General features: G+C 47.3%; 1 protein-coding gene across 3 annotated transcripts; it reads right to left on the minus strand.

Moving 5' to 3' along the window:
* Positions 1-5,598: 5,598 nt before the first annotated feature.
* On the minus strand, positions 5,599-17,791 carry LOC126065165 (carbohydrate sulfotransferase 6). 3 transcript variants are annotated; one of them, XM_049864976.1, is made up of 4 exons: positions 17,344-17,791; positions 16,873-17,011; positions 7,783-7,858; positions 5,599-6,866 (listed from the first exon to the last, which is right to left on the minus strand). In XM_049864976.1, the coding sequence occupies exon 4, from the start codon at positions 6,848-6,850 to the stop codon at positions 5,654-5,656; it is 1,197 nt and encodes a 398-aa protein (XP_049720933.1). In that variant the 5' UTR covers positions 6,851-6,866; positions 7,783-7,858; positions 16,873-17,011; positions 17,344-17,791; the 3' UTR covers positions 5,599-5,653. The 3 variants fall into 3 exon arrangements, with proteins under 3 accessions (XP_049720933.1, XP_049720932.1, XP_049720931.1); XM_049864975.1 differs by having other exon boundaries at positions 16,873-17,167; XM_049864974.1 differs by lacking the exon at positions 17,344-17,791 and having other exon boundaries at positions 16,873-17,316.
* Positions 17,792-18,332: the final 541 nt, after the last annotated feature.

Raw genomic sequence — 18,332 nt, forward strand, 5'->3', positions numbered from 1 at the left:
GACAAAACCGAATCATACATTTCATTCTCATCTCTCTTCAGAGACCCTGTTAAAATGAAAGCAACAAAACTGTAAGAAGAAATAAGCTAATAACAGTAGAGTCCTGGAAGTTATTAAGGATAAATCATTTCAACAAAGTTCCATGAAACAGAGAGGCTTTTGGTGGATTATAATAAGTATTTATTGAACATTTTATTCTGTACCTGTCACCAAGTCAAATGCTAGCTATGCATTATCTCATTAATCCAAACAACTCGATGACATAATTGTTTTTATTCTGAAACTGGTATTTGAGAGAGAGAAAATAATTTGGTTATGGTCACAAATTCAGTAAGTGCCCATGTCAGGATCTGAATATAAGTATTCTTTCCAGAGGCCATGTGGTTAATCCCTATATCATATTTTGGAGAAGGAGGCCATAACCCAGAAGGAAGCTACAGAGGTGGTGGTGGAATGGACTGAGGGAGGTTCAACATAGAGGGTTCATTGAGTCTGTGCAACAGCTCTACCATTTCTTGTCCTCTTCTCCATCCCCTGGCCCACCCACATGTAGAATAGACTGACCAAATATTTCAGCAGACCCTGGAAGAAACAGAAAATTTAGGAAACAGGAATGATTTTTCTTCATGAGCATCCTCAGAGAGTTTCAAGATTTTGTATTCATAAAACCAAAACATGATGCTTTGAAAAAGGGACAGAGAACAAGAAACAGCTCTCAGAAATTAAAACTATGACTTTCAAATGTTACAATGTAATACACTAATTAGAAAATAAAGTTGAGGATCTCAACTTTAGAGGTAAATGTAAAATGGCAGAAAAGAGAAGACAAAGAAAAAAGGGAGGATCGAACCAGGAGTTTTGACATCTAATGAGAGTTTTAAGAAAAATGAACAGAGGGGAAAAAGGCAAGCAAGAAATCTGTAAAAAATGCTGATGAAGAGGAAAAAAAATAGATGAAGAAAACCAAAAACCGAGTGCCTGTCAAGTGCCTGGGGTGGGTGGGGGGGGGTGCGGTGGACTTCACACATCCTTGTGAAATTTCATAACTGAGAATAAAGAAATGTCAAAATGGTGAATTTTAAGGTATGTGAATTATATCTCAGTTTAAAAATTGGGGAAAAATACTAAGTGAAAGAAGCCAGATACAAAAAGATCACATAGTACAGTAAGACTTACTAAGGTCAGAACCTGTATAAGGCAGAGATCTGTCAGAGAAGGAAAACTCTTAAGTATTTTCCACTAAAACGAGCCATAGAAAAGTGGTAAGACTGTACCGTCAAAGGTGGAAAATTTGCAAGACCCAGAAAATCAGGGCAGTCCTGCTGATTTCCAGCTCTTACAGGTTTCACTGTATATGATGCCATTTATATGCAATGTCCAGAAAAGGCAAATCTTTAGAGACAGAAAGGAGCCCTCGTGGTACAGTGGTTAAGTTCTCGACTGCTAACCGAAAAGGTCAGCGGTTTTGAACCCACCAGCTGCTTCTCCCGAGAAAGATGTGGCGTGGCAGTCTGCTTCCATAAAGAAACCCTATGGAGCAGTTCTACTGTGTCCTATAGGGTCGCTATGGGTTGGAATTGATTCGAAGGCAGTAGGTTTGGTTTTTCAATAGGTTTTAGAGACAGGAAGATTAGTGGTTGCCTGCTGTGGGAAGGAGGAGTCACTACAAACTGGCATGACAGGTCTCTTTGGGCTAATGGAAATATTCTAAAACTGGATTCCTGGTGATGGTTGCACAGCTCTGTAAATTTAACTAAAATTCACTGACTTGTATACTTAAAACAAGCAAATTTTATAGTATGTAAATTATACCTTAAGATATTGTTTTTAAAAAATGACCAACAGCCTATTAACAAAATTTCGGTTCATGTTAGTTGGAGTGTCTGAAATGACGACACTTTAAACATTAACAGCATAACAGTCATCTTGGCTTTACACTCTTAAACATAATTTTTAAAGCTGTTTCGTTCTTTAGCTTAGGGGAAAAAGAAAGAAGACAAGATTTTAAAAAGATGGCCAAGAGATTTGGTAAATTAGCAAAGCTGAAACTTTTTGCTATGTTGTTGAAGTTAAAAAACGTTCTGTGATTGACAGATATTTTCCAGTGGATCTGGACTTCTCAGGATTTCAGATTCTGTAGGACTTTCTAGTCGTGTGATAGAGTGATTAGTGCCAGTGACAGTCCTTTTCCATAATTATGCTCTACCCAAGGCAGGCCCTGGAAGGAAATGGTGTTACTCAACCCCCGCCCCCCAAAAAAGAAGAAATCTTTAAGCTTCCAGAGAGAAACAACAGGTCATCTCTAAAGAAATGAGACTGAGACTGGCACTAGATGGCTCAGCAGCCAAAGAAGGCTGGCAGACAACGCAAGCAATACTTTCAGAGTTTGCAGGGAAAGTTATTTTTTGGAAAGCTTAACTTATTTTTAATTAAGAAACATTGTGTATGAAATACACTAATATTTTCCTTTTAATTAAAGAACATTAGCAACATTATTTATTACAGTTGCCTCTTTGAAGCCTTTGTTTTGGAAGTTTTCTATTGTCAGTTCTCTGCTACTAAGACTGGGATTTTACATCAACCAAGAAACTAAAATACAAATAGTAGGTATAAAAAAATGTCATGAAATATTTAACAATGCTGTCTCTTGGTTTATTTCCCAGACTAGCAGAGTCCCTTAAAAGTGCAAGAAACCAATTTATTTAAAGTTATATAACATTCAACTGTGTATCACATTAGGAAATATTATTTTGAATTTAGAATCCTATACCAAGTCAAATTATGAATTGAGAGGTTAAAACAAACAAAACAAAAACAAAGACACTTAGACTTGCAAGACTCAGAAAATGTATGTTTCGTGTGCCTTGCTAAGAAAGCTGAGTATGTACTCCAGCAAAATTAAAGAATAACTGAAGAGAAGATGTAGGATACAAGAAATGGTTAAGTGGATACAAGAAATCCCACGAGTACAATGCTAAGAACTGCTAGACAGATTATGGCTGAAGCTGGGGTCCCAAGAAAGGAAGCAATATATAGTTTTATACTGATTACATACAAAAATTATATTTTGGATATATTGAGGTAAGTAGAATATATTGTTAAAATTAATTTCACCTGTTGTGCTTTTTTTTTTAATGCGGCTACTAGATGATTTAAAATTGTGTATGTGGCTCGCATTATATTTCAATTGGACAGGGCAGAATTAGAGCCTACCACACCAAAAAGGTAGGAACAGACCTTTGAAGGCCAAGCCTGAAGCTGGCAGCAAGTGGGGCCTAAGGGGACATAGGGTCTGTGATAACCATGATCAGTTGACACAGTGCTGACATAGAAAATATATTTTCTTGACTGCAAAATAACAAATTAAAGACACGCCATTGATATCATAACAGCTTCTTGAGTAGCTGGTTGGCTCTGTCTCCTATTGCAGGCAACTTTTAACCTTATGTACCCTTTAAGCCCCTTCCATGTTCTGCTTACCCCCTACACCCACACCACAGGATTGTGGGTGACTGCTGGGCCTAGATTCTTCCTAGCTGCAGCTCAGGGCCCATAGGTAACAGGAGGGACTACAGTAATTCCAGCCCTAACAGCAGGTAGGCATAGCTTGGATTCTGGTGAAAGGTGGAAGCCACGGGCTGCCAGGTGCACTCCACCCTCAACTCTGTTAGCCAGTTCTATGCAATAAGACACCCCAAATCTCAATGATTTAAGAACAATAAGGTCAATATATCTCTTCTCCCTCCAACTAAAGAAGCCAAACATGCCAGATTCCCCTTCCCTGCCTGCCTTACCGTGAGGATATGGCTCCACAGTCTAGTTCCCACCAATCTAAGGCCACACCTGGCTGAAAATCAGAGACCAGCAATCACCAGAATCCCCCCGGCAACAGACGGCAACAGTGGTGGCAGCTTCTTGTTTCCTCAGGACACCATTCTGGTGGCAACTGTCACAGTTCCTAGACCCAGCTCTGTGTCTTGTGTGATTTGGGGTGTTGTTTCTATCAGCGTGGACTCAAATCTGCTTTCCTATCTTCTCAGAGGCTTTTTTTTTTTTTTTTTTTTAACACTTACTGAGCACTTATTGGCTCTTGTTTTCTGAGCTCAGGACTAAGCCTTCTACATATCCAGCATCTCTTTAATAAGCCCTCTGCTGCAAGACCTAGGTGGTGTGGCTTACAGCTGGGGACCTTGTCTTGTTCTCCTCCAGGGCCTGGGCCTGAATGACCAAGGGAAGCAGAATCACCCCCAGAGCGTTTTTCTTCCAAGTTCCTGGCAAGCCTGATCTAGTTACGATAATCCAGTGACCTACCTTACATGTCTTCCAGGCACTGATCCTGCTGCCAATCTCACTCTGCCTCGTGCTATGCCTGGCTTGCTGCCCAGGCCTCCCCAGGCCGTAGGCAAGAGATCAGTCAGCCTTCTCCCCTCATTTGCTCCTCACTGCCTCCCTCCAGGCTGATCCAGGATCCTCACCAGATTCTGTGCCCTGGGCCCAGGGCTCACCACCTTCTGTAGCTCCCAGCTGTGACCCTGGCCTTTGCTGTCTGCTGTTCCCAAGATCAAATAAACCAGTTGTTGTGAAGCCGATTCCAACTCATAGTGACCCCATGTGTGTCAGAGTAGAACTGTGGTCCATAGGGTTTTCAATGGCTGATTTTTTGGAAGTAGATCGCCAGGCCTTTCTTCCAAGGCATCTCTAGATGGACTCGAACTTCCAACCTTTTGATTAGCAGTGAAACAAGGGTTTGTACCACCCACTCCACAGCAAATAAAGGTGGGAAATCTGACCCTTCTTTGTCCAGGAGACAGGTCTCTGCAAGCCAGATTCACCCTTTTCTTCCCACTGCAGGCCCAGAGCAAAACCCTTCATCCTCCTTCTCACCATGTGACCTTGGACAAGTCCCTCCACTTCTGTTTTTCTTGTGAAACATTACAAAATAAAAACCCCATTGCCATCGAGTCGATTCCGATTCAAAGCGATCCTATAGGACAGAGTATGAAACGTTACAGGCTGTAAATTCTATTATGTATCACAGGTTAATTATTGTTTATGTAGGTATGCTCCTTCCTGTCAGGACAAATCAAAGACTCACCATACCCAGGCAGGGCAATGGGGTGTGTGGGCTCCTGGGAGGTGGGGCAGAGAGAAACTAACAGGAACCCACAAGACAACAGGCATCTTGTCTGATTTCTCACTGAAGATCCAGGTGAATACAAACACCAACATCTTTGACGGGGTGTGAGTACCTAGGACCCAAAGGGTGTGGTGGGGAGAGAGGCAGAGACTTAAAGAGGCCAGATGCCAAGGCCCCCTCCATCCCCAGGCGGGGCTGAGACATATTTCTCAGCAGCTGGATGAGGCAATCCAACGGCGGAGAGAGTTCAATGCAGAAGTAAGAGCCAAATCATCCGGGCTAACTTCCTGTGCCCAGAGGACACGCGGGCGAGAGTTTTCGCTTTCCATGAAGAGTGCGATTGAAAGGAACCCAGCTCCTAAAAGTCTCAAATGAAAGCCGAGAAGCGGGGGAGTAAGAAACCAGGAGTATGGGGACTCCGTCCCCTACTCCAGACCTTTCCCTTAGCGGCCTGTGCCCCCCCGTGCTACCCGACCCCCCTTCCCACACTTGCCGCCCGGAGCTGGTGGGTGCCCGCTAAGGCCCAGAGTGCCCGGCGGTGGACGATGCCCAGCTGAAGCTGCTCGGGCCGCGCGGCAGCACCAGGTCCAGGGAGAGGTCGCGCTGCTCCTCCTCGGAGAACAGGGGCCGGTAGCCCAGCAGTCGCAGGGCGCCGGCGCACAGCTCCTGCACTCGGCGGATCTTAGCGAAGGGCAGTGCGTGGCGCCAGGCCTGGGAGACGTTGAGCGCGTCCCTGGACGTGGTCTTGAAGGCCTCGCGGCGCACGCCGGGTCCAGCCCCGTGCGTGACATTGTGGATCCAGGCCTCGAGCGGTGGCGTGAGGCGCAAGCCAGCAAAGGCATAGAGCGCGCGGATCTCGGGCAGCGGCGCCCGTGCCAGGTCCTCAAAGCGTACCAGGCGATAGCGGCCTTGCAGAAAGGGCAGCGGCTTATGCATGGCTGCCTCAGCAATGCGCACATGACTGCGGCACACTTCGCGCACCACACGCAGGCCCGGGTCGGCCTCCACCCACGTGCCGTTGGTGCCCAGCACGATGCCGTTGTCACGCGCCAGTGCCTTGGCCGTCTGCTCACGCGAGCGCAGCACAGCCCTCGGGTCGCGCACCAGGTGCACAATGCGCAGGTTGAGCGCAGGGTCGTTGAGCAGAGGGTAGAGCACCTGCAGATTGAAAAAGCGCACCTCCTTCAGCACCACGTGGCTGTAGGAGCGGCAGGCCTCCTCAGCCACTGCGAAGGGCCTCCGTGCGCACAGTGGCTTGCACACTGCCTCGCTACTGATGGCGCCGCGAGGGAAGGCGCTGCAGGCTGGCGGCGAGCACAGCGCCCGGCTCACTGCCCACTGGAAGAGGTCAGAGAGGTTGCGGCGCCATGGCAGGTAGGCGTCGAACACTGCCATATCGCACAGGAACACGGAGCGCACCAGGTCACGCACAGCCATATGCAGCGCCGACGCGCTGCCCTGAGAGAGGGCGGTCCACACGTGCCACGCGGGCTCCATCAGGTAGAAGACGTCGGGGTGCTGGCTAAAGAGCTGGCCCACTAAGGAGGAACCCGAGCGCCAGGAGGACAGCACCAGCACATGCACACGTTCCTTGCCGTCTGCTGGGGAAGGCGGCCCAGGCCATCCAGGCCGGGAGACCAGGAAAACAAGGAGGCCCGTCTGCGCCAGCAGGAGAGCGGTCACGGCCGTGTTGGAGACTCGGGGCAGCCACATGTCACCTGCCGGGGGCCTTAGGGAGGAGAGCACAGTGGGTCAAGAGAAGGCAGTTGCCACAGGAAAGAGATACCAATCGGGAATTCCATGAAGCCAACGATTGAGGTTTGGGAGTGGATTGGTCACTAGCACGCACACTCCTTAAGTCACCTAGTTTTGGTCTGTATCATTCAAGTCAGTATCCCCAGTGCCTTAAACTTTGGCCTGGCACAGAGTAGGCTGAATGAATAATCAGAGACAGTGCAAGCTATGTATCTCCCAGTGCAGGTGAGGCAAGACAACTCAATTTTCTAAATAGTAAGAGTCACCCCAGAAAATGGGAGAACTTGGGCCACTGGAGGATGGACACTGAGCAGCACAAGGCAGTGGTTAAGGGCTTAGAGAAGCTTTTAGATGTTTTAGCTAAACAACTTGGTGGGTGATTTGGCCAATGTAAGAAAGCACCACCAGGCTCCCTCAGATTGAATCCTAGCTCTGCCACTTTCCAGCCTGTGATCTTAGACCAAACACTTATTTTCTCTGTGACTCAGCTTATCCAATATTAGAAAGGGACTAATACTGGTGCCTGGCTCATGGGATTGCTGGGAGCACTGTAATCAGCATGTTGAAAATGTAGTAACCCAGATAACTGAGGACTTGCACTTTTATCTAGTGCCCTTCTGCATTGTGTGTTTTGTTTTGTTTTAAATAGCAGGTCCAGCTTTTGTTATTAGAAGTAAATAGACAAAAAACACCAACTATTGCCATCACCTGTAGGGACAAGAGTGCTGAAGGCTGAAGGACTCCAGAGGGAGGGTGTCTTGGGGGCTGTATGAGTTTGCAGAAGAGACCAGTTAAGGGAGAAGCAGGATGGAGACAGAGAAAGGGAGGTGTGAGAGCAGAGCTATGCTCCTGCCTTGCTGTTTGCCCCTTTCTTTATTGTAGTCACTCACCAATGTCCAGAGCTGCTGGGAGGACTGCCCACGCTGATCACAAATCCATGGGTGACACCTACAGGTTCCTCAGGACCTGAGAACACAAAGGCAGGAACAGAGGCTGCATAAGCAGGAGGGAGGCTGGGTTGGGGCCCCACAGGGAGAGACAGATTGGTGCACTGGGAGGGCTCAGAGTTCCCAAACTAAAAGAAAGCTCCTCAGCGGTGGGTGTGGGGCCGCTCTGCCCCTGGCCTGAGCTGGGCACAGACCAGGGGCTCCATACCTTCTTCCGAATGGGTGTAAACTCCTGGGCCAAGAGAAGGCTGCCTCAGAACAAGGAGGACTCGCTTTGAGGCCCAGTGTTCCCATTTAGGAACTGTGAGACCTTGGACAAGTGAATTAATCTGTTGGAGGCTCAATCTGTTCCTCTGTAGAACAGAGATTGCACCATTTCACCTCTTAGGGTTGTTGGGAGGAATGCTACTGCAAACACACACAGAGGACAGCGCTTGGCCATGTTAATGTTACTGTCAGGGAGGGGAGGAAGCCCTCCCCACGGGGATGTCTCTACCCAGATGAGATACCCTTTGGTCACCTCGCTGTGAGCCCTGCACCAACCACACTCGCAAACCCCATCACCCCCCCTCCCCAGGCCCACCTCCAGCCCCCAACCACCCCTGTGCCCTTCAGTGGGTCTTAAGAATGTCAGGCTTGTCTCACGGGGCAGAAGGAACATGGAGCCTAGCTCCCACACCCAGGGTTCCTACAGGTCTTCTTTGCATCTGTGGCCCCTACAAAGAACTCAGTGCTGTGCTACTTTGGATGGGAAGGACCTGGAAGTTTTCTTCTTGCTTTCACAGCATTTTCTTCCCACTAATCCCCCTCCCCTGTCCACATCACCACTGAGAGAAGCCAGGGTCTATAATGTGAGCAGATCCCATCTCTGCTCCTTCCCCTCATCAGAAGGCTGCAGAGTGGGTGGAAGATGCTGACTCTGGAACCACCTCCTGGACCCCACTCAAGCTGGGAAACCTGGAAGACAGGAAGGCTGGCCACCATCTGCTCTGTGAATGTTACCTCCTCTCCGAGTACTGGCTGATGGATTCGGGGGCAGGGGGGAGCTCCCCGTGAGAATGCAGGTACAGGAGAGGAAAGGAGCTCATATTTGCTGACATAAACTACCACACGGTCAAGTGCTAAATGCTTTACGTCCATTGCATGATTTAGCTCAATAGCCCTAGGGTGGGCATTATAATCTCAATTTTTTAGGTGAAGGACTCAAGGCTTAAAGAAATAGCAGGAAAGCTGGGACCCCAACCCAGGACTTCCTGTCTCCAAGCTCCTGGCACTTTCCCATCACAGGGCAGCTGACCTCTCTGATCCCTGGGAGACCCCTGCAGAGAGCAGAATCCTGATGCTTCCACCCAGGCATAGCTGCCCTGGCCAGCCCAGCCCTCCCCCAGGTAGGGAGGGCACTGAACCCAGGCCAAGGTATTATCTGTGTTCCAGAGCAAGTCAGACACAGGGCCAGCCCAAGAGGCCCGAGGGAACAAGACATCAAGGAACCAGGAAGTAGAAGCTGAAGAGACAAGGAGCACAGGAAGCAGAGCTGCTTTGGTCTCAAAGGGTAGGGCTACAACCTTTGGAGTCTCAAAGGGTAGAACCACAGCCTCCTCGGTCTCAAACAGTGAGGCTATGGCCTCCTAGGTTTTGAAGAGTCAGATCTTCACCAACTGGGTTCTTAAGTATTGGGCTGCCTTTCACAAGTGCCAGGGGGATGGGGCCAGATCCGCTGCCCAAAGCTGAGCGGGCCGGGCTGCCATGCTCAAGGGGCAGAATAACAGGGCCTGCCAGGGCCAAGGTGTAGAAGGATCACCACTCAGACAGACTAGGAGAATGGGGCCATCCAAATCCAAGGGAGCAGAGTTACCGTCCCAGTGGGCCTGGAAGGTGGAGCTGAAGCCCAGGGCCCAGGGTCCTCTACCCAGAATCTGGAGAGCGTGGCCAACACCCAGAGTCTGGAGGGCAGGACTACTGGTCTCAGAGAACAGAGGGTTATTTTCAAGCCTTGAGAACTAATGTAATGTGTTCTGCTGACTTGCCTGGTCTGTTAGCCCTTCTTCCCCTCCAATTTCTCCCATCTGTAATGGAAATGTCTACCTTGTGCCTGTTCCACCATTGTACTTTATTTTTATTATTGTACTTTAGATGAAGGTTTACAGAACTAGCTTCTCATTAAACATTTAGTACAGATACTGTTTTGTGACACTGGCTACCAAGCCCATGAAATGTCAACACTCTTCCTTCTTGATCTTGAGCTCCCTATTACCAGCTTTCCTGTCCCCTCCTGCCTTCTAGTCCTTGTCCTGGGCTGGTGTGCCCCTTTAGTCTCATTTTGTTTTATGGGCCTGTCTAATCTTTGGTTGAAGGATGAACCTCAGGAGTGACTTCATTACTGAACTAAAAGGGTGTCCAGGGGCCATACTCTCGGGGCTTCTCCAGTTTCTGTCAAGCCAGTAAGTCTGGTCTTTTTTTGTTAAGTTGGAATTTTGTTCTACATTTTTCTCCAGCTCTGTCCAGGACCCTCTATTGTGATCCCTGTCAGAGCAGTCAGTGGTGGTAGCTGGACACCATCTAGTTGTGTTGGACTCAATCTGGTGGAGGCTGTGGTAGTACCACCATTGTACTTTTCCGAAGGAGATAACTTGTATTCTAGATTTCACAGATGAAGAACAATTTTGCCCCAGGATGGAATTTGGACTTGGAGTTGATTTAAGACTTTTAGGATAATGATGATGCTTTTTACATGTGGCAAACATACCTCCCTATTTCTAAATAACTGTTTTAGGTTACAATTCATGGAACTTTGTAGAGACTTACTACCATGGAAGATACGGATTAATCTCTACACACACACACTTCTCCCCCTAGCCTTGTATTATAATTTTTGGTTACACCAATACTCAAAGTTTATATTACAAGATTTTGTAAATATAGCTTACAGGCTAAAGCACATAAGGTACTACAAATACATTTCCTTTCTTGTACAGTGAGACCTACCTGTGAGAGCTGGAACTCAATAGGACTGCCTTGTTTTTCCTGGTCTTGCAAGTTTTCTACCTTTGAGAGGGTGCAGACTTACTACCACTTTTCCATTGCTTTAGTAGAAAATACTTGAGTTTTCCTTCTCCGACAAGTTTCTGCCTTACACAGGTTCCAGCTTTCACAGGTTTTACTGTATCTCTTGTTTTCCTTGGAGTTAAATTGCCTTGAATATTAAAATTGTAATGGAGGAATTGAAAGATAAAATTGAGGAAGTGTAGAAAGTTGAACAAAAAAGATTAGATGGAAAAGAGAAAAAAGATAAAGTTAGAGGATCAATTCTGAAGGTCCAGTGTCCTAATGGAGCAGACAATCTAGTTGGGGACATTAAAGGCACATCCATGAGATAGCTAAGGGGCCGAACGATGGTCCAGGTGAATGGCCCAGGCATCCAGTTTCATAAGAAGGAGAAGCAGCTAGTTCTGGCATGAAAACTTCTCTTTTGGATTCTGGAAAAATTCCCTACCTGGCCTCCCTCCAATCCACCTTGCACAGAGCCACCACAGCTTCCTAAAACACACATCTGACCATGCCATTTTCCTGCTCAGCAATCTTCAACTTTCCAGCCTCACTTCCCATAATTCCCGTGCAGCATCCTGTTTCAGACAATCAGGAATTATCAGCTTTCCTTGAACATGCTCCATGCTCCCCTGCCCCTCTGTTATGCATGTCTAGCCCTGATTCCAACCCAAGAGTCGTCTCGGCTTCCTCAGGCACCTCATGTGTGCCTCTCTTGAGGTAAACACCATTCTCTGCCCCACATTACACTTTGCCTGTAGGTTGAAGGTTGGGATTGTGGGTTTCTCTCTTTGGTGAGTGAACGTCCATTCTCAGGAATCCAGTGCTTGTGCAGTACTCCACAGGTACACTGGATATGGCTGTTTTGTCCAATTAGTACCTGCTCCCCCTTCTTCTGGTAATACCTTCTAGATTTTTCACTCAAAGTGAACGAGAATTGGACAGGGCTGGCCCACCATCCCCTCCCTGGTCTCTAGGGGGTCATGTGTTTCAAGCCTGGCTCATTTGTATAGTCTACACCCTATCCCCAGGCCACAGTAATTGGCTTATTAATGGACATCTGCCCTAAGACCAATCTCAGGATTTTTTTTTCAGATCTAAAGGGCAGAGGGAAACTGCCTGGGTATAAAGCCAACATGGAAGAGAATTGAGCAGAGAAAGAAAAAGAGAGTGGATGGGTGGGATGACAGCATCATCTACGTACCTGGATCAAGCTGTGCAAGATTTCTGTGCATGGACTTCTGAGTTGCGGAAGATACTCCGTTTTTGCTTAAGCCAACATGAGCTGAGTTTGTCATTTACAACCAAGGGTTCTCACTAGATAGTAGATACCCTTGGTAGGAGCAGGTGGGGTAGAACTGGAAGGAGGCATGGAGGAATCTTCTGGGGCTGGTCATGCTGTTTCTTGATGTTGGTGCTGATACCATGGGTATGCTCAATTGTGAAAATTCATCAAAATGTACTTTTGTGATCTATGCTCTTTTCTGTATGTTATGCTTCAAAAAAATTAATAATCTTTACTGAATAAGACAGTAATGTCAAGAGTATCCCAAACTGAATAAGTAGATGACATTAATAAATACTTGCTTTATTCTGCCCCACAGGGTTTTCAAGGAGTGGCTGGTGGATTCGAACTGCTAACTTTTAGTTAGCAGCCAAGCCCTTAACCCCTGTGCCACCAGGGCTCTGCATTGAAGTCAGATATCCCGTGATCCAAATCCAAAGGAAGTAATTCCTCATTTATCCCACATTTTTTTCTGCTGAGTATCTTGGCCTGAGAGATTGTTAGCTGCTGTCTAGTTGGCCTCCAACTCATGATGACCCCATGCACAATGGAATGAAATGCTGCCTGGTCTTATAACCATCCCCATGATCAAATAGGGATTGGACTATCGTGAACCACAGGGTTTTCATTGGCTGATTTCAGAAGTAGATTGCCAGGTCTTTCTTCCTAGTCTTAGTTTGGATGCTCCACTGAAACCTGCTCATCATCATAGCAACACCCAATAGAGGGGTTTTGCCCACACATGAGGTGCCTTGGCCAAGAATCAGACCCAGGTGTCCCATATGGAAGGTGAGAATTCTACCACTATACTACCACTGCCCTGGCCTGAGAGATAGGAGGAACTATTGTTCTGCCTGATTTGCGGATGGGGAAAACTGAGGTACAGGGCAGGGAATGGTTTGCTGTGGCAGGGGTCGAGCTGGAGCCCATGAATCTTGGCTGGCTCCCTGGGCAGCACTCACTTCTAGTCAAGCTCTGCCCACCTGGACCCTGCAGCACCCCCCTGTCACCAGACTCTCCCAGCCCTGGCACAGAATCTAAGGGAGTGAAATGTAACACCAGATACAAATCCCAGGCTCAAATTTCTGTTTGGCACCAGCTGAAGGCCATTCCTGTTTAGAAATCCCAAAGGCTGGAGAAACAGGATTCCTGATGAGAAATCAGTGGACTCTAGGCATCAAGGGTCTCCGCTGGGGCAAAACAGCTCTAACAGAGCCTAGAGCATTCTTCTAGACAAAAGGCTAAAAAGGAGGGAAAGAAAGGTGGGGAAAGAAGAGGAGGAAAGAGAAAAGGAAATGAGAGTGAAAGAAAAAGCAGGGAGGGAGGGAGGAAAGGAGATAGGGAAGATAACTCTTCTTCACTCTTCAAGGAACTGCAGTCAATTCATATACGAGAATTTCCTACATGCCAGCCTTTTCCATTCCATCTTCTGATTAATCTTCACAACAACCCTATGACGTGGCCCTAGTGATCATCCCCACTTTACAGATGAGGAAAGTGAGCTTTAGAAAGATTAAGAGATTTACCTAAAGGAACCACACTATAGCAGAGTCAGAATTTGAGCCCTAGTACTCTAGCTTTAGAGCTTATTCTTAACTACAAAGTGTCACTTGGAAAAACACAAGTAAGAAAACTTACATATATATACATACATGTATAGTATGATACCCATTGTATTAAAAATACACAAACATCAAAAGACACCATCAAGAAAGTGAAAGGACAACCCACAGATGGGTCTTCAAACTATATAAAGAACTCTTAAAACTAAACAATAAAAAGACAACCCAATATAAAATGTGCAAAGAATCTGAAGACACATTTCTCCAAAGAAGACATACAAATGGCCAATAAGCACACACGAAAAGATGCTCAATGTCAGTAGTCATTAAAAAAAATGCAAACCAAACCACAAGGAGATACCACTTCATACCCACTAAGATGGCTACAATAAAAAGACAATAATAAGTGCTGGCAAGGATGTGGGAAAATTGGAAACCTCATTACACTGCTGGCGGGAATGTAAAATGGTGTAGTCACTGTGGAAAATAGTTTGGCAGCTCCTCAAAATGTTAAACATAGAATTACTACATGAACCAGTAAATTCACTCCTAGGTACACACCAAAAAAAAGAAAACACATGTCCATGCAAAAACTTGTACATGTGTGTTTACAGCATTACTCACAATAGCCAAAAAGTAGAAACAACTCAAATGTCCATTAACTGATGAATGGGTAAACGAGGTGTGGTATAGCCATACGTTGGAATACTAGTCCCAGTAAAAAGGAGTGAAGTTCTAATACATGCTCTTTGTAGGGAGAGAGGTGCCTGCAAACTCTGGATCCATTTCCCAGCTGAACTCAGCACCCAGTTGGCCAGAGAAGGACCAGCTTATGGGATAGATGACTGCCTCTTACTCAGTGAAAGGCGTCAAGGTCCCCAGGTCTATCCTCACCTAGGGTGGTGGCCTGGGCCTGGCTGTGACAGAAGACATGCTTGGCCCCAATATTTGGCCACATCTATCTCTCTGCAGGCTCTCTGGCAGCTATGTGGCACCATGTAGCTACGTGGCACCAGTCAGAGGCAGAGGGGCTGCAACTGCAAGGCCAGATGCTGCTGAAGGGAAACACCTACCTGCAAGAATCTATCAGGAAATGAATTCAAAACAATCTGAGAAAGGAGCCTCAAGTCTCTGGCTCAGAGCTGCCCTTGGATATTTCAGAGCGGATGAGCAGATAGAACATATAAACTCCTTTCCCTGGCTCTGGTCTTTGGGGATCCTCAAAGTGCACTTTTGCACAGCACTCAGTTTAGCCTAATTCATAGAACCATACAGCTGGATGCTGGAGAGCTCCAAAGTCTTGGGGCTCCCTACCTCTTCTCTGCAGCAACACATGTGGGTGGGGTTTGCACATTGCCACATTCCCCTTTGTTTCCCAGAGTCCTCTTACTACAGTGACAATCTGAACTGCTCGCTAATGTTATTTCTTTAACCTTTATTTTGACAAATTTCTTTTTCAAAAGTATATCATCCTTACAAGTCAATGACATGAAAAGAAAAAGGGACCATTTCAGAAGACAACAATGAAAAGCACAAAACCAAATGTAATGAGTAGAACTTGTTCAGATTCTCATTTGAACAAATCAACTGCAAGAAAATATGTCCGATAAAGTCAGTGAAAATTCAATATGGACTGAGTATTAGGTGATATTGAGAAATTATTTTTAGTGATATTACTGGTACACAGAATACCCTTGTTCTTGCATTTCTGCACCTCTCTCCTCCCACTAAAGTAGAAGCAGAACCTTGTGTGTCTCATGAGAGGGCATATAAATAGCACAGTGGTTAAGACTACAAATTCCACTTGATCATTTACTTTGATTTTGAGCAAGTTATTTAATCTCTCTGCGTCCTTTTTTTTAATCTATAAAATGGGGGAAATAATAAAATCCATCTTATGGGCCTGATGTGAAGATTAAATGAGTTAATGTTTGTAAAGCATTTAGAACAATGTCTGGCACACTTATGTTTGTCCGGGAATCTTCTAAGTGTTGGGTAGGGGAACAACTCTATTCTGTGGATCCAAGGGAAAGCCATTTCATAAGGAAAATCCAAGTGGTGGGACAATAGCCCAACCCAGTTCAGGAGGGCCTAATGACACAGGTCGACAGAGCTTGGCAAGCACAGGCAGGGGCAACACACATACATGCACACATACCAGAAGACAGCAGAGAATAATGGCTAGAAGCCTGGCTTCTAAAACCAGATTGGGTTCAAATCCCGTCTCTACTACCAGTGAGATCTGTGACTGTGCGAAAGTCACTCCAGGCCTGTGCTTCAGCTGACTATTTTGTAAGAAGAGGCTATAACAATACCTACACACAGGCTGAAGCTTGTAAGACAATATAAACCCTTAGCAAAGCCAATGCTCGCTGAGCAGTTTATCATTCTTATTACCTCTGGTACTTGACTCATTCACTCATGGTTTCAGGTCAGCGAAGTCCTTCTGCTCTTTAGGCCTGTTTTCCCATCCTCAGAAATGGGAATCTTGACAGCCTTGCCTCTGGTAGAAATTCTGGTGGCGTAGTGGCTAAAAGCTAGGCTGCTAACCAAAAGGTCTGCAGTTCAATCTACCAGGCACTCCTTGGAAACTCTATGTGGCAGTTCTACTCTGTCATACAGGGTCACTATGAGCAGGAATCTACTTGACAACGGGTTTGGTTTGTTTTTTTGCCTCCGGTATAAGGGGGAAGAGATCCAACAATCACTTTTTGCTGGGCACCTATACTGAAGTCAAGAGGAGCCTCTATTGTTCCCCCACCACCAATCAATCAATATTCAAACCCAGCTGAGCTTGGTTTCAAATTCCCTCACCAACTGCTTTCCCTTGAGTTGAGTCCCATGAAAAAGTCCTTGGAGAGATTTCTAGATTGAAGCTATGCCCTTTGATACTCAAGTTTCAAGAGATAAGGGAGCCCCCAACAGTGATCCCGTGTGTAGCTGAAGCTCCAGGGAGACACTTTCAAACCAGCACAGGGGCTGTGATGCTCTTTCCACATTGTTGATGGAACGGCCTCACTCAGCCCCAACCTCGACCCCCAGCTGCAGGACCAATGCTATTCCCCAACTATGCCCTGGCTGCGTCCCAAGCCCGGCTCAGGGTGGGGAGATCCAGCGTGGAGAGCTTGCGAACCAACTTACCCAAAAGCTTGGCGTCCTCGCCCGACCTGGCTCGGAGGCGAGGGAGTTCCAGAAGACACCTCTCTCCCGAGGCTCAGCCAAGGCTCCTTGAAGCCGTCTCTTCTAAGTTCTCCCCCGCAGCCAGCCAGCAGTTTACCTTCTGTGGGAGAGTCCGCATGGGCTGATCTGTTCCTTTGGGTCCCAAGCCTATTCAGGGGCACCCAGTTACAAAGGGAAGGGGGCTCTAAGAGCCATGGGCCGGTGCTGGGAGGTACCAAGACATTGGAAGCACGTGGGAACCCAAGGCGGAGGGCACCTGTAAACAGAGGAGTCCCAGGAATTAAAAAAAAAAAGTGTTCTAAGAATGGATGTTGGGATGGACAGTTGTGCGGACACAACAAGGGAGGGACTCGGGCCCTCCTTACTGGGAGTAGGGAGCGTAGGAGGCTCCCTGGCTAAGGCGCAGGGAGCCCCATCCGAGCCCAGCTCTACCTGTGCTGCCGCCCGCGCCCGGGCTCTCCTCCGCGCTGCGCTCGGCACGACCTCCCGGGGCGCACACAATGAGGCGCTTTCAGAGACGTGGCTGCGGTCCGGGAGCAGGCCGGCTGGCGGGAGCGAGGGAGGGAGGGAGGAAGGGAAGGAAGGAGCCGGTTGGCCCCGGCTCCCGCTATCCTCCCCACCCCCAGACCGGGGGAGGGGCGACGGCATGAGGGACCTTGGTTAAGGGAGGGCACAGGTGGGCTGGCGGCGGGGGGTGGGGAGCGTGACCCGGGAAGTTCAGCCGAGGGTGTCAGAGGGCGCACCCAGGGTAGCCTCTCATCCCACTAATTGATCATAAAATTGTCCCCCACCATCTCCAGGGGAGGGAGGCTCCTGGGAGCACAAAAGGCCCTTGTGAAGGAAATTGAATCTTAATCTTGCCCCTCCTCGCCCTCGGTGGCATCCTCGCAACGAAGTAACTTGGAATCCAAACTGCTTCCCAAGTCCCCAGCCTCAGTCCAAAGCCAAGACCCAGGGACCTTGTTGCCCGGGGACACCTCCCGAACCGAGATAGGAGGGGCAGAGAAGGCCGCTGGCTGTCAGAAGCCGGGCCTGCGTCTGTCCCCCTCCTCCAGTCCCCTCCCCTCCCAAGTACTTTCCCAACCCGGAGGCGCAGGCTTGTAAGCAAGTTCTGATAAATACTGGGTAATTTTTTTTTTTTTTTTTAATTTTCGTTTTTCTCTACAAATAACAGGGCAGAACCCAGGCACTTGAAAAGGGTAGAGCATCCCAACATCTTGTAATCCATGGTGGGATCTAAAACAAGAAGTCACCACTGCTCGGGGTAGGAATTAGTGGAGCCTTTTTTTTTTTTTTCCCCAGGATGGGGTTTGGCAAGATGAACTAAGATCCTTCACAACGATCATAAGCCTTCTGTAATAATGCCTTTCTAGGATCTGTCTTAAGGAAATAATTAAATCGGGAGCAAGGATTTATACACA

This window comes from Elephas maximus, chromosome 21 (assembly GCF_024166365.1).
Source record: "Elephas maximus indicus isolate mEleMax1 chromosome 21, mEleMax1 primary haplotype, whole genome shotgun sequence".
In the NCBI taxonomy this organism is placed as follows: domain Eukaryota; kingdom Metazoa; phylum Chordata; class Mammalia; order Proboscidea; family Elephantidae; genus Elephas; species Elephas maximus.

Coding starts and splice junctions, on each gene's coding strand:
- LOC126065165 (XM_049864976.1), bottom strand. CDS start 6,850: ATGTGGCTGCCCCGAGTCTCCAACACGGCCGTGACCGCTCTCCTGCTG.